At 36.4% G+C, this 16,883-nt stretch overlaps 1 protein-coding gene across 4 annotated transcripts in view; it reads left to right on the top strand.

Annotated features, from left to right (window-relative positions):
• LOC131427034 (uncharacterized) overlaps positions 1 to 16,883 on the top strand; it is a 101,851-nt gene that overhangs the window by 68,425 nt on the left and 16,543 nt on the right. For 2 of the 4 annotated variants that reach the window (XM_058589915.1, XM_058589916.1), the window contains exon 2: positions 10,230 to 11,140. In XM_058589915.1, coding sequence (XP_058445898.1) covers positions 10,474 to 11,140 — 667 coding nt within the window. In that variant the 5' untranslated portion in view covers positions 10,230 to 10,473. Of the gene's footprint in view, positions 1 to 2,684; positions 2,960 to 10,229; positions 11,141 to 16,883 lie in introns of all 4 variants that reach the window. The other 2 variants (XM_058589914.1, XM_058589912.1) reach the window with 2 other exon arrangements.

The raw sequence follows: 16,883 nt of genomic DNA, 5'->3' as shown, positions 1-16,883 counted from the left end.
CCTCAAGGTTAGAACCTCTATGATCAAATACCAAAACCAAGCTAAAATAGAACAACATTATTCTAACCTTACTTTTGAGAAGGAACTAAGCCTTACTTTTGAGAAGGAACAAATTAGTTGAACTATGATCTGTTAAAAAAATCAGCTTAACAAAAAGTTTGAAATTTGTGATTCATGTCGTTTGGAGTCGAACAAACGAACTGCTCTATCTAGTAGCGATGACTTATCGAGTAGTGAAGAGGAAGATGCTTGTATGGATGTTCAGAGTCAGGAAACAATACAAGCAACAACAGAAACACCAATAGAGTCAACAAATTCCAACATGATTGTTCTCGGTCAGGAAACACATTAGTAACATCAACAGAGACAACGGACTCGAACGTTCCAGAGTACATCCAAAAAGGTAATATTGATATTGACAAAACAAAAATTAGTTCTGTTAAATATATTATGGAGAAATATCACGAGATAATAAACAGCATTAGAAGGCATGTATTGGCTCTAAACAAAGCATGGTAAAAGATAATGTGATGCCGTAAGAGGAAGAATAAAACCCATGGCTACAAGTCAGAACGTGAACATCCCATTAAATTTTTTTTCAACTGTGCTACATTTTTTAACATAGTCCTTATAATTACCTAAAACATTGCAGAAGACACCAAATCGATCAGACCCACAGTTTCTGAAATTTTCAAGGGATTTTTGTTTAGTCCCTTCTCAAAAGTAAGGCTGGAGTGAAAATGGCGAATTGATGATGCAAATTATTGCGTCTGTCATGAATAACGCTTATGCAAAACCAACAAATGAAAATTAAATTAAAAAAATCTGTCGTTTGTGGTGGAATTGCTCTTTTGGTACAAAAATGATGCAATATTTAGTTTTCTCCAGAAATTGGAAGTCAAATGGATTCCTCTCCAGTGTCAAGAACAAAGTTCACGATGATTGAAGTTGGCCAAAAGGTATTGCTTCACTTTAGTAGTCACATTTCATCAGGTTGTGCTCAAGGTTCAAAATAATATTTCAAATGATGTTTTACTTGCAGTTTTGGGTGAAATCCACACAAGTTCGAATTCCCTGTGTTTTGGAGTTTCTTGGGAAGTGAAGTTAGAACAAATATATATTATGAATTTTATGATATCGAATATTTGAAAATGATAATCAAAGATTTTTTAACTTCTGATGTTTTCATCTCAGCTACTTTCGGTTCCAAGAATTATGCCTAAGAAGGTGATTTAGTTGAATTTCTCGGATTCTGGTTGGCCTTCTCATGATATGCACATTTTGACATTAGACTAGGAATTTGAACGCATTCTGTTTGAAAAGCGAATATTCTTTCATTTGGGTGTAAATTTGGCTGGCAAAATTTGTGAAATTCGTGCATCTGATGCAAGGGACGGCTAAAAATTGGCTATGCTTCGAGATCGGCTTCGTTCGACTTGAGACCGTTCTCTTAACAGAATTCACGTCGTGATGTCATATTCTTGGTGTGGTAAAATTTCGAAAAATTTCTTATTTGAATGAATCGTAGATTTTCCTTTGAACATTTGTTACCGCTTTATAAACTGAGAACGTGTGTAACTTCTTTCAAAAGTATGAAATTCTCTCAATTTGAAGAATTATCATCATAATAACTTAGAACCATCAAACCATGAGACTTAGATTAGTAGGTCAAAATCATAAACCATAAACCAGCCTATTGAAACCACATTGGTCACACGTCTGTCCTGAGAATCAGAGATAAATCTTCTTGTAAGCATGGACAGTATACGATGGCTGAGATAGTTGAACAACTGATTTGCTCGTTTCAGTCACTAATTTTCTCAAACATAAATCTTAATCAGTGTTGCGAAGCTACGATTTGATGAGTGTAGTCACTTTTGAAATTTTCACTTAATCAGGTACCGGTGCGATATTGAAATGACTTGAAATTGATCAAAATGGATTTTAAATGCAATTCATTATAAATTCTAATGCTATGCGAAATGTGTTTGAATAAGTTTGACTTGCAGTTTTTTCTATGAACGAATTAATGTGCTGTAATTTTTTGATAAATCAATCAAATTGAATTAATTACTTTAGCTTAATCAACTTGCTTGAACCTATAACCGAAAGAAAGTTTTATCATAATTGCAATACTCGCTCCTTACTTGCTGATTCACAAATGTTTAACGATGCAGTGTTTTAACATAATCTTCAACATCTTACAACCTTCGTCAACAGCTGCTACCGTAGAGAACGCCATCGCAAAAAAAAATTAACTCATCTTTACTGCGATAATTACTATTTGTCCATTAAATCTCTGTGACGCATTCCCAACCGCAGAGTCTCTATTCGTCATCCGTGGACGTCGTTGGAGTTGTATAGTGACGATCCTCGCCCCATTCAAATGGCGACCCTGTGTGTGCCCCAACATACTCAAGCTACGGCATGCAACAAACACGCGTCCACGCGAATAGGCGCGGAAAATGCCACACAAAACGACTCCCAAAACCTGAGGAAAGGGTCTTATAAATAGATTGGAAATATTTTTCTTTCTGCTGCCAAAGTTACAAAAAACGTAAACATCTGATTAGCTTTACTGAGTGTTCACTTTTTCTCTCTCTCGACTTACGTCGTTGTTTATAAATGTGTTTTTATTTTCGGCTATTCAATTCTCGCTCTACTTTTTTTGCCTTTCGTTACAGAGTACTCCGGTGTGTATGTGTTTGCATTTGCTCTGGGAAAAGTACGCAACAGAGGAGCTAGCTGGTACCAGTGCCAGAGGGAGCACAGCATCAACAGTTGTATCTACGGTCGGAATCCGCGCGGAGGCAGAACAAACAGCAGCGAGCATCGCACGCCGGTTTAAATCAGAGTGGAAAATGATCGTGGAAAAGTGAAATCGTAGCTTGTACGCGCGAGAGGTGCCAACACAGAAAAAAAAATATTCCGGGTTGCAAGAAGGCAATTTATTAAAAACGTAAATCCAACTGAAACAGGCAAATTGATGAAATGAATATGGGATTTGAAGTGGAAATACTCGCAACGGCGTCCGCGTTTATGCGCTCACCGGAGGCAAATTATGAGCGCCGTTTGCTTTGAATTAGATAATACTGTGAATTTCTGGGCTTTCCATACATCAACGCTAAAGGATTTAATACTCAGGTTTTTCCATTCCAGCAGACTCATGTCGGTTCCCAAAAAAAAGTTGAATAGTTGTTGAAGGTTGGTTGGTTTATTTCTCATATTCACGATGGATGGCGAATAGAGATTTTAGTGTTCTTCTTTGCACAATCTAAAGTGAATAACAGATATAGCGCGGTTCAACGGGAGCCGTTCTCGAATCGGCAGTCTTTGTTGGTGATGCATATCACGTTTGTTCCGATTCCAAAGTTGAAAACAGACATCTTTATCAAATAATCTACTCAATCTACTCATTGGAAACGTTTATCGGTTTTTCAATCTACTAAATATATATTCTCTCTGCAGTTGAAAGTTTAGAGATGATGTTTGCTCAGCGAAAATAGTAGAAGCATCTTGAGATTTCCCCATTCTCCATATCGCCTGGAATAATACTATTACCATTCCCTGAGAGTTTCATGTTATTCTAAGCCATTGTGGCTGCTTGCAATATGAATCGATTGAACGTTTCAAAAGCCGAGAAAACGTAATGATACCTAGTAGAATTGAACCACGAAGCACACAACGTAATCAGTTTCTTCCACGCAGATTGCATAAAGGTTCTTTTCGGCTCTGTTTTCGATTTGATTTCTAAGTTTGCCACGGAGTTTGACTGCAATGGGATTTCCATTCTCCTCTTTGAGTTTCCGACAATTTCGAGTTCAACGATAAGTTGAACTTTCTCTTTCTGAGCTCACAACTTGGACACATGGCAAAAGTTTGCCCCCATGGTAATAGGATTATCTTTCTAGTGGAAGCGATTCTCGACAAGAATCATGTAAATTGTTTCTACATTGTTTCCATTCACATAGAAAGGCTATGTAATCACTGCGAAAACCGAGTTTTGAATCCAGAATCGGAGGGCCGAGTGTCATATACCATTCGACTCTGTCTGTCGTGATTGTAATATGTCTGTGTGTGCGACAAAAATGACAGCACTTGCTTTTCGCAGAAATAGGTGACCCGATTTTTACAAACTTAGGGTCCTGCTAGAGTGACCGTAAAGTGCGAACCGGAACGGATTTAGTGCGATGTACCTACTGTTGGCTAATCGCGTTCACTTTGACAGGTTTGTGCTCGAACGCGCGTCTTGACGCATCAACCTTAGGTTGATGCAAGGGTTGATGTCAGAGTGAGCGCGGAACGCGGACCGAAGCGAAGTGATTCAATGCGATGTACTGTTTTCGCATCGCATTCACTCTGTAAGGTTTGCTTTGATCGAATGTAACTAGCTCGCACGCGTCTTGACGCTTCTCGTGACACTTGCACTTTGACAGCTACCTTAGATCGCTCTCGCTCTGCCTTCCGGGCTTTCTCTGTCTGCACCCCAATGCTCATATGAAAGGTCTTACGATCTCATAAAATGTTATATAATTTTAACCGGATATGACTTCTGGTTCCAGAATTACGTACATGCCAATGTGAAAACGAATAAAATCCAGTCATATTATCCTTCTATTAAGCTTGTGACCAGAACATTCGCTTTCAGAAATCGTGGTCAGAACTTCAAAAAGGAGCTCTCATCTTTTTCGCTGAGATTGATTTCATAAACTTTGTCGAGCTTATAGTATCATAAATAGCTATTGAATAATATTCAAATCCGACTTACGGCTCTGGAATCAAAGGATGTGTTCAAGATGTGAAAAGCGACGATGAAAAGTATGTAAAAAATCTTTTAAATTTGGCTTACAACTTTTTCAAACTAACAAACGGAGCCGACTATAACGGTTCTGGAGGTACCGAAAATTGGGGTCGATAAAATTCTATTCAATTCAACTAGATCAGACTTCAGATTTTTTAAGTACATAGTGGTGAGTGTACAAAGCGACGTGTATATTTTAAACTTGGTTCGAAATATATTTTAAACTTGGTTTCATTTTGTTTGTGTTAATGGTCAAACGAACCCACCCAGCTCTCGACTCCGCAAGTGTTGCAGATAGTGCCCAAAAGCTCCAAATTGAAACCTTCTTACTTTATCAGAGATGGTCAAAACGATTTTTTCAAAATTATAACCAAATAAAAGGTCACCAACAAGTTGCTATTCAGATTTCTCTGGACCCGATTTCCTGTTGCGTTGTTACAAAGTGATGGATGGTCGAAATTTCAACCGTGCTTTAAGGAAAAAAAACGAAAATAAAAAACCGATCATCCTACGAAAAAAGGCCTAACTGTAAATGGGAGCCTTTCATTGTTTACTTTGTCATTCGATTATTACGGAGACTGTCGATTTCTTTTTAAGCTTCCAATATCAATCGAAAACTGTGGCTTGTGACTTTGCCTTGAAAGTTATGTGAAGAGTTAATCGTCGAATGTATGTGTCAAAACCTTCTTTAATCCTCCTAATGGAGTAAACATGCCTTTCTCATGCACACTCCTGTCACTCATAATCTCATACTTTTAAAGTATTGAGCAATTCCAGAAATGCTTAGCAGATCATCAGACTCGACCTTCTCCGATTTGGATGAAATTTTGCACATGGCTTTAGTATGGCAAACCATACCTAAGTTTTGAACCGATGGAGAGGTCAATCCGACTCACGACTGATTTTTAAAAAATGCGTATGTATTTTTTCATATCACGAAAATTGCCTTTTTAAATCGTTGTAACTCAGAAACCGTTAATTGTGCAAAAATGGCGTTCAGGAAGAAGTTATAGGGAATCGATTGGGTACTCTAAAAAAATATACACTGAAAAAAAGTTTGATTGTTTTTCTCAATGATTACAAAATGAACCAAAAAATTAAATTAAACAAAAATTAGGGTGTCGATTTTTTTTTATAATTTTTATTTTAAAGCTGTTATTAAAACCTACAGTTTGATGGCTATCCCATCCGTGCCTTTTGAAAAATGAAGAAGTTACAGCTAACACAATTTACAGATATATTCGAAATATCAAGTTCTCGTTGAAAGATAATCATTTAAACAGTAGAATATTATTCTACAGGTTAAATGCAATAGATTTGTTCATGATACCCTTTCTTCTAAAAGTAGCTGTTCTTGAGATACTTGGATATTTAATTATAACACCATTTTTTGATAAGAACCTTAAAATAAAAATTATCAAAAAAAATCGAGACCTTGATGTTTTTTTTTAATTAATTTTTTTGGTTCATTTTGAAATTATTCAGAAAAAAAAATCAAAAATTTTTTTCAGTGTATATTTTTTTAGAGTGCCCTATTGATTTCATAGAACCTCTTCCTGGAAGCCATTTTTGTACGATGAACGGTTTAAAAATTACAACGAGTCCCGTAAACTGTTTTAGCTGTAACTTCTTCATTTTTCAAAAAAGCACTGATTGAATAGCCATCAATCTGTAGGTTTTAATAACAGCTTTAAAATAAAAATCATAAAAAAATTGAAACCATGTTTTATTTTTACTTAACTTTTTCGGATTATTTTGTAATTATTGAGAAAAAATTCAATTTTTTTTTCAGTGTATATTTTTTTTAGAGTGCCCAATCGATTCCCTACAATTTCTTACTGGACGCCATTTTTATACAATTAACGTTTTCCGAGTTGCAACGATTTGAAAAAGGCAATTTTTGTGAAATGCAAAAATACATACACCCTTTTTGAAAACCAGTCGTGAGTCGGATTGACCTCTCAATCGGTTCAAAACTTATGGTTTGCCATACTGAAGCCATGTGCAAAGCTTCATTGAAATCGGAGAAGATCGATTCTGATTTTGTCACTTTTTCGTCTACTCATTCCTAGAATTGCTCTATTCTGAAAAAAAAAACACTTTCCTTGATATTTGAAAAAAATAAATAAGTAGTATCATCTACAAATTGAAACAAATCTTAGATCGGTTAAGCCATCTCTGAAAAAATAACATAAGTTTCATTATTTCGTAAGGCCATCAGCTAATATGGCCTACAAATTGGATTAGTCAGATTTAGAAGATATTTTAGTTTTTGTTTTGCAAAGACAGTTTGAATTTTAAAGCACTTATTAATCTGTAATTCCGAGAACGAATGTCGGATATTCATTAAATTTAATTTTTCTATGGCATCAATGGAAGTTTGTGAAAATGAGTTCAGCCATTTCCGAGCCAAAATGTTGAGTTCTATTTTGGAGTGTGATGCCACTATTCCCATTGCTTGCAGTACCGACATTTAGGGGTTATTTTTTATACGAAATTGGGCTGGTTTTTGGGCACAAGTTCATTCAGATTAAATCGGGTAGTTCCAGAGAACAAGAGCATCTTCAATTATGCATTTGAACTAAATCATTGGTCGCTTTCTGAAAAAAATTGTTCGAAAAGAAAATAACTACTTCGGTTACGTCACTTATGTCCATATATCTTCGGAACCGAAAGCGACACCCATTGAAGCTCCAAAAATTTTCAATGAGCCGATAGCAATTTCAAACTAGCCTTAGTTAGTCGAAATCAGTTCAGCTATCTCCGAGATATTTGATCGTAGAGATAAAAAAAAGTTCGTTTTGTCGGTTATGTCACTTATACGATGATATCCCCAGTACCAGAAGTGAAAACCATTTTATCTTCAATCTAGGTTTACAACTTAAGAGTAGCTTGCATATGAGCCAAAGTTTGTGGAAATATGTGAAAACTGAGCAGAGAGAAACATCTTTGAATGGTGCATTTTCCGATCTCCTCGTGCTTAGTCAAACGGTTTGTAACACAAGGGGTCTCCGAGGTTCCAATCAAAAAATCGATTTTTTGAAGTATGATAAAAGTAATGTGAATATTCTTAAATTACCAATGTTTCACAGACACCAAGATACCTTGAAGACTTTTTTAAATATGGGATCAAATTCTACTCTAAATTCAAGCAAGATTTTCACAAGAATAAAGTAAAGAAATAAGTTCTAAAATTTTTGTTCTAAAAATTTGCGTGAACAATCTTCAAATTTAATAGTAGACCGTTAAATTATCTGTTCTTTTCAGAACAAGAAAAGTCGGTTGGCGGCATGTCTGGTTTATAAGCAGTCGAATGCAGAATCTTCGTGAATATTTAGCTTTGGCCTGCCGGTATTTTAGCATGGTTTTCACGTTTGAGATTATTGAAAAAGCAAAGGAAAGCCTTGGTGTTACATTCGTTTTGTAGAATTTCACCATTCTGTTTCAAAATACCGTACAGAACCATTGCACAGTGGTTTGAATCGACAAAAACGTGAACTTGATTCTCTAGCTGCTAAACCGTTGATCCGATATACATGGTTCCTTTGGAGAACTCATTCACAAAAATATACCTCGTGATTTGATGACAACAAAAAATGTGCAAAGCCTACTACGATAAAAGTTCATTTCAACAATTTTTTTCCCTTAAGAGATAGAAAAACGATGTCTTCTACAAAGTTTTAGAACTTCTAACGAGAAAAAACTTTGCCGAAGAAGCTATAGGTCTAACGCAAAAAGTTTCGGATATATGAAGCGATTTCGTTTGAAACCACTTAAAATCAATTTTTTGTACATAACTTTTATCACATTTATTTTCAGTGTCTACTATGTTCGAGATAATTACTAGAAACGTAAAAATACACATTTTTGTTCATGACAGTGCATGGTTTGGCCTTTTTCTTAAAAAGCTATTTAACATTTAAACTTTCTTATACACTAACTTTAACTACACAGTTCACGTTTTTGTCGATTCAAACCACTGTGCATTGCCTGCTTAGTGCTACGATCCTTTTAACACCACGAGCCCTTCCAGACCGTGGCTCGTTCAAACGACAGCTGGCTTGTAAGACCAGCACCCTACGCATTGAATCGAGCCAGTCCGGGCTAAAATAAGTGCTCCTTTTATTTACCAATATACGTATTTCACCTTAGCAGTATTTCAGCAGTAAATGGTAGGCATAAGTCGCACTCCTTAACGAAAAATAGAATCGGTGCTTTCCACTGTTGATGCATATTTGGCTCAAAAATGGCCCGGATTCCTCGCGGAAAAATATACGACGCCAATAGAGATTCACAAATGTAACGATGCTGTGTTGTTGGCAGATGGTCAAATTTTCCATGAGATCGGCCATTCCACCCTGCAAACGATCTAAAGGTTGAAGCCATAGTTTAGTAAACGAATGAAATAATAATAGAAAGATTAACTATTGGCGCCATCTTTTGTAGAGCGCTGAAAATTCAAAATATAATTAATTAAATTCTTTGAATTGACTGAATTTACTTTTTAAAGTTAAAATAGAATATTCAAAATGCTTGACGAATTCAGCAAATAACTTTGATAATAGACAAATACTTTAAAATAGACAACAATTGTTTCGAATTTTCTGCTATTATATGAATTTGTGTATGCAGAAATTTGTGTAAATTCAGGCATTTTGAATTGTTTTGCAAAATCGTAAAATAATGCTAAAAATCCCAAATGTTTGCTGAAATTAAAGCAAAATACAGAAATCAACGTAAGAAAATTTGCTAGATATAAAGTGAAAATGACTTGAATTTGCTCTGTTTCCGAAAGGAATTTGAAATTTGTACAAAAATGTTCTGATTAACGAAGATATAATATATACCTAAGGTTTGAACATATTAGTTTATCATGAACAATATTTATTTTATGAAACCAAGATTTTAATAAATCATTCAAGAATAGATTATTCTTTTCCGGAAGCTTTTTACTTAATTGGAGCTTGAAATGAATCATCAATCTGGAGTACTTTACATCCATTTTGATTATTCGATGACAAAATGATGTAATATAAATTGCTTTTGCAATTCGAATGCTAGATCGACTAGAGAACTAAGAACGGAACATTGAACAGCATGTTACAGGGTTCCTCCAAACTGAGAGTAATGTGATTAGTGATTTTGAAAATGGTTTGAAATATCCAACCGGTAAACTTTGAATGCTACAGGGGACCGACGGCCCTCTTCGAATGTAGGTCTCTGGCATAAAACAAACATCACCCTTCCCTAGCCCCCCACTCCTGAGTAAGCTAATTATTGTACATGCTCTCCTCATTTAATACCCTTTTCGACCGACGAACAAGGAACGCGTGATGTATGCGATGGCCCAGAAGGAAGGAACGAGGAATGAGTAACAGTCAAAATCTCGGTAGAAAGAAATAATATAGATGCTTTTAATTTTTCTCAGTTTAGCACCAGAGTGAAAATGACGCCGACTCGGCAGAATATGTCCGGTAGTGAAGGCAGTGAAGTGTGAACTGAATGGTGAAGAAAATTTTGGCGCTTCGCCTTCGGTCGGCAGTGTGCGATGCATTCTAGGACAGTCGGGAAGTGTTTTGTGAAAATACTGAATAATTTACTCCATCGAAATGCTTGTTTACGGCACCAGTTTCGTGTCCGTGTGAAAGGGTTGCCTCCAGCAGTGAAACAAAATGAAATTATTTGTTGTGTTAATTAACTGGGTGTTGTGCTTCAGTTTGGCCTACGAGCGTGTGGAAACACGGACCGACAGTGACGAGAATCTGTTAGGCCATGAGGACCTAGTGAGTATACCGAACGACCATTTGAAAAAATCCATCGCTGCTCTACTGGCTAGCGATGGCAGTGAAATCTACCCGTCAATGTCAAATGACAGCCCCTTCGAGAATTACATGCATCAAATGCAAAACCATCAGCAGTACGGTAGTCCGAACTATCGGAAACAACATGCCCAGCGTTCGCAGAGCCCCAGCTACGATCCACGCGATGGAACACCGTATACCAGAGAGGTAGCAGTGAAACAGGGCCGAATCAAAGGCATTGTCCGGGTGATGCATCCGCAGTCCGGGCTGAAAAGTGTCGACCAGTATCTGGGAATACCGTATGCCGAAGCTCCAGTCGGGTCAAGACGGTTCATGCCCCCAAGTGCACCGATTCCATGGACTGGGCTCAAGATGGCTATCAAAATGTCCCCTGTTTGTCCCCAGAATCTGCCCACCTTGAATAATGTAAATAACAATTACTCCAAAGGCCGATACGATCAACTGAAAAGACTGCTTCCATATCTGAAGGTTGAGAGCGAAGACTGTTTATATTTAAATTTGTACGTGCCGAGCTACGGTAAGTGTCGTTGATGTCAAACAGATTTTTCCCCCTCGACCTAAATCACTCTGCTTTGTTTTGCTTCGCTTTGCTTTGAGGTGAAGTAAGCATTTTTGTGGAAGCCAACTTATCGATACCATCTTCCGTAATTCAATGGAATCCCATTTTCAATTAGCTATTCAGGAATGAGTCGAGAGTGAGTGCTCTACAATGTCACGGAGCCGCTTGCAGTGACAGTTTGTTTTGGTAATGACTGAAACGGTTACCCTTCATGGCACTGGTCTGCTGTACAAATGCACTGAAGTGAAAGAATCGTTTGCCCTTACCGGACGAACAAGGAATAGTTCAGATACAATTCATTTTTATATTTCTTCTGGTTTTGAAGACCAACTGCCATGTGACGTGATGCCATGCTAATGTTGTCAAATTATTACGACGATTTTACTTCATTTACACTTATATCGAAATGGAAAGATGGAAAATTTTTATATTTGGTTAGAAAGAGGAACCTAATATTTTGGATTATTAATTTATTATTAAAATTTTGAAACTAACTCTTACCGTATACAATGTTTGCAAACTCAATAAGTATGTAGGATTGGGGCTAAGAACCAATAAACAAAAAAAAAGCAAAGCACAAAATTTTGATGCCTCGATTATGTCATTACGAGATTTGTGATTAAAATGTTCGATGTTTTTCTATGATTCCAAAGCAACAGAACTGGTAGGTAAATCAATTTAGTTGAGTTTTCTATGCTGGCAGCTTAGTGACGACACACGTCAATGATGTCAATAATCCACTGCACAGTGGGGAAAAATGGACCAAAAACGCGACGATTTTTTTGGAGGCATGATACAGCTGACCACGAAGCACTTTTTTGGTGTAAAATGATCAGTAAAATCGATTCCATGTACTTAGAAGGACCGCACGAAACGCTATTATGTTCATTTTGCCCCAAGCTACGATGCTTTGTATTCAAGATTAACTATATAACATAAAACCGAAGAACTTGCAGAAGAGCGATTAGAGTTTTTCTGTTGTAAAAAAGTCTAACAAATCGATTGCATATAATTTTAATGACAGCAGCAAACTCGTTTTACCGTTTTATTCCATTTCTTTTCTAGTTATAATATTCAGTTGCAATATGATCTACAATCCAGAGCAGATCCAATACGATCTATCAATATTGGTTCATATTTCGTACAAAACATCTGTGATCCAATCAAACACAATGGGAATGACAGTACTAGCCTGTTTAACCCGTTTCACCCCAATTTATATCAAAAGTCATATTTTTAGTTAAATTTTCTTTCGCATACCGAAAGCAGGCTGATTGCGGTTGATGAAAATCGATTGATATTACGAAGAAAAGCGCAAAAATAAGATTACAAATGGATTCAATGACCGCATGAATTTTGTTATACCGTTTTACCCCAATTTATTTCATAAGTCGTATAATACTTCGCTTCCGCCGTTTTTTTCCAAATTTTAAAGCTTTATTGCGAAAAAGTGCTAATAGATATTTTATTCAAAGCATTGTCCGTCGCTAGCGACAACTTTCTCCCATCTTTCCGGAAATTTTCGGATCCCGGTTCGAAAAAAGGAGTCATTTTTTGACGCTATCCATGAAGCAATCCATTTTTCCAACTCTTCGAAGGATTGAAAATGTTGATCTGCCAGGCCGTGTGCCATCGCACGGAATAGGTGGAAGTCAGAAAGAGCGACATCTGGGGAATACGGCGGGTGAGGCAAGACTTCCCATTTCAGCGTTTCCAGGTACTTTTCGACCACTTTTGCGACGTGAGGCCGAGCATTGTCGTGTTGGAGGATGACTTTGTCATGTCGCTCTTGATACTGTGGCCGCTTTTTTTTTAGCGCGCGACTAAGGCGCATCAGTTGCGTTCGGTAGCGATCTCCTGTGATGGTTTCACCCGGTTTTAAGAGCTCGTAATAAATTGTTATTCATCTTTGAAGGTTTTTTCTCGTCCACCACCATGTTTGTCTTCGACATCGAAATCCCCCTTTTTAAAACGTTGAAACCACTCCCGACACGTTCTTTTACTCAGAGCAGCATCACCGTAAGTTTCTGAAAGCATTCGATGCGCTTCAGTTGCATTTTTTTCGAATTGTAACAGAAAAGTAAAACTTCCCGCAAATGGCGAGAATTGGGCACATAAACAGACATTTTCAAGCGTGAATAATACGAAAACAAGAACAACTGTCACTGAAACGGCGATGACAGTTCGTTAGGCACTGTACACACTCACTTTAAAGACACACCTCTATGTATTTTAACCAGCCTCAGCCGGTACAGCCACCTATCGGAAAACGGCGAAAGCAAAGTTGTACACCTGATATTACCTCAAAACTGTTATACAACGTTCTATGACAGTTATTAAACATAAAATGTATTTGGATCGTTGAAGTTTTTTACGTAATATGGACCAATATTGATAGTTTGTATTGGATCTGCTTCCGAATCAGTAGATCAAAAGGCTGAATTAAAAAAATATTAACGCTGAATTAAAAAGTAGGGTAAAACGGTGCGGTCATTGAATCCATTTGTAATCTTATTTCTAGGTCTTTTTGCCAACAAAAGTTTAGGCTTATGGAATAAATTGGGGTAAAACGGTATAACAAGATTCGTGCGGTCATTGCATTCATTTGTAATCTTATTTTTGGGTCTTTCTTCGTAATATCAATCGATTTTCATCAACCGAAATCAGCCTACTTTCGAAATACGAAAGAAAGTTCACCCATAGATACAACTTATGTTATGACATACATTGGGGTAAAGAAGGTTAAACGGACTAGTACTGTCATTTCATTCCATTTATGTGTACTTGGATCACTGAAGTTTTCTACGTAATATGAACCAATATTGGTAGGTCATATTGGATCTGCTTCGAGATTGTAAATCTGAATTAAACATAAAATAATATATGTGGGAAAATTATGGTAAAACAATGTAGCGCGCAACATGCGATCATTATCTGTTAATTATTTTTTGATGTTATATGCGAAATAATTGGTCCAAACACTGATCAGTAGAACTTCTTTTCTGTGAATTCATGGAAGAAGAGGACTAGGGGTAAAACAGAATACAGTTATTTACGATCAATCTCATTAAAAACAATCCATTTATCTCACATATTTATGGACATGTCAGGAATACCTTCCGATTGGTCGAATATAATTTTTTCCAGAGTTTCACAGTTAGTTTTCGAAATAAAGTCAGAAAAAAGGAGTAATTGGAGCAAAACGGATTTGCGGATCTTATAACTACCATAAATCGATTCTACGGAAAAAATAGCATAAGAAATACTAATTTTGAAAATATTTGCTAAGGTTTTTATAAAATTATTGAACAAAGTCGCGTTTTTGATCATTTTTTCCCCACTGTGCACTGGATTAAAAGTTGCATGAGATGAACGTTTTAATTATTTTAGTGGCTTCAACCACTTTTTTATTGACTATACAAAAATCTAGGGAAAGTCGGAAGAGACCTGAGTCCAATGAGAGATTTATAGTACCTACTATCTCTCTCCAGACAGGACCAGTCTAGAGGTCGTGTGGAATTCGGCGGCCAAAATAATAATAACTAATAATCATACAATTAATTATGTTAATTATACCATGTAAATCCCAAAATACTGAAACCAAACCCTTCTGACTATTGTGTCTTTGGACGCTTAGGACGTGGGTCACCGGCTGCAGTCCACTCAGATGAAGATCATTTTGATTCCGGAGTAACGTGATGGATTCATGTTTCATCCATTATCACATACCGGCGCAAATCGGTTTATTACTTGAAAAAATGCACAAACACTACTATGAATCTTCAACACGTCGTTGTTTTTGATCGACTGTGAGTAATCGCAGCACACACTTTGAACAAAGTTCTCTCATGGTTAAATATTCATGCATAACTGTAAACATACTACCTTCTGATATCTTTATGGCCAAAGTTATCTCACGCAATTTCAATTTACGATAAGATATAACTCATTTGTAGATTTTTTAGTTTCTGTAGTTTCTGGAGTAACCAACTCAATTGACCGACCAGAACGTTCACTACCATCGTTCACTACGCATCGGTACGGATAACGTTTCGGAAACTATTGCTGAGCTTGTACAATATTTTTTCAATCAAGATAAATTAACACACGAGATTGTTTTGAATTCATAGTTTTGAAAAATAATCGAAATGTCTGGAAATTTGAAAGTTGGCAGTTTGAAAAAATCATATGGATTTGACTTGATTTGACGACTTATTGAATGATGATTCGAAAGAAAACACAATCCCACAAGATAACATTTTGCTACTTTCATTAACTAGATTTTCTCAATGTCACAAATCTGAAGATTCATTCACGTTAGTAAAAACGTTGTTCTTCTGTGGATTTTTGAAATGTAGACTTTGAGCTTTACGTCTGCTTTGCGGTTTAAGTTTACCTGCCAGGTGGCATAACAGTTCAGCACAGAGTTCGAAAAAATCTTCCTTTTGATGCCAGCGAAAACCTTCGGGATCCGACTTGATCTTCGAGAACCTCACGGAAAGACCGAAATCAGCATTTTGGCGAAAAAATTAGTTGATTTTATGATTTTAATTAGTTATTTTTTGAGACAATTAAAAAAATCTTACTTTTACTAATTTGGATTTTTTATTTCTAATTCCCTTAATAATAATAAAATATTTGTAGGAATGGCTATTTTTTTAGTTGAATTCACCAATTAAACGTGCTGTCATTGCTTAGCTAAGGCACACTTCATTTCCATTCAACTAATTTTTTAGTTGAATTAGAGAAATAAAACGTTGTTTTCAACCAACATAAATGGTTGAATTGGCTTCTGCAATTTGCAGCTATATGGCGCTCTGTCACCGAGAAAATGTTAACACTGTAATGACTACTAGCCACTAGATGGCACACTACTACCGAAAAAAAATTCTTTTCTATAGGGACCGTGCACGATAACAAGTAGCGCCATTAGTGGCGGATAGGCGAAAAAACTCAACCATAGCTTTACACTGTTACCATATGTTCACGCTGAATAAAATAGTCAAAAACCTGTTTTAATACAACATAGTGGTGTAATGAACAGTTCTCTGACATCGATAAGAAAACAAAGTGAGTTCCACTATTGTAAGTATTTCGGGCACTAGAACGCGAGAACGTATAATCGAAGTTGGTTCGTAAGGCCATCAACTAACATGATTTTAATTGCAACCGAAAAATATGTTTAATTTTCGGTAGGAGCATAAGATCATTAATTTGAACCTAAGATTAAGAATACCGGACTAAGTGTAAAAGTAAGTAAGATTCTTTTTTGAGTGTATGACTATTATCTGCCGTCGTTATTCGAAAACCGGGAATACTTTCAAGACCAATTTAGAAAACTTTTTACTTTTTTCGTTTCGACTCTTCAAGTGACGTACACAATTTTTAACACACTCCTATCATTCCGGAACAGAAAGTCGGATCCAGATGAAATTCAAGAATTCAGTGTAGAATCATGAGACCTTTCATTTGAATCTAAGTTGGTCAACATCGATTAAGTCATTTTCGAGAAACACACACACACAAAGATAGATTGCTCAGCTCGACGAACTGAGGGGAATGGCATATGACACTTGACCAATTTTTACTAGTCGATTTTCAAGTGATTGTATAACCTTTCTATATGAGAAAGGCAAAACAGTTCAGCGTTTCAATAAAATGATTATTTGTTGTTAGCTTCGTGAATCGAATTTTCAATATA

The sequence above is a fragment of the Malaya genurostris genome, chromosome 2 (assembly GCF_030247185.1).
Source record: "Malaya genurostris strain Urasoe2022 chromosome 2, Malgen_1.1, whole genome shotgun sequence".
In the NCBI taxonomy this organism is placed as follows: Eukaryota; Metazoa; Arthropoda; class Insecta; order Diptera; family Culicidae; genus Malaya; species Malaya genurostris.
Note: the sequence above shows the minus strand (reverse complement) of the source record. Positions and strands in the feature narration are given on the sequence as shown.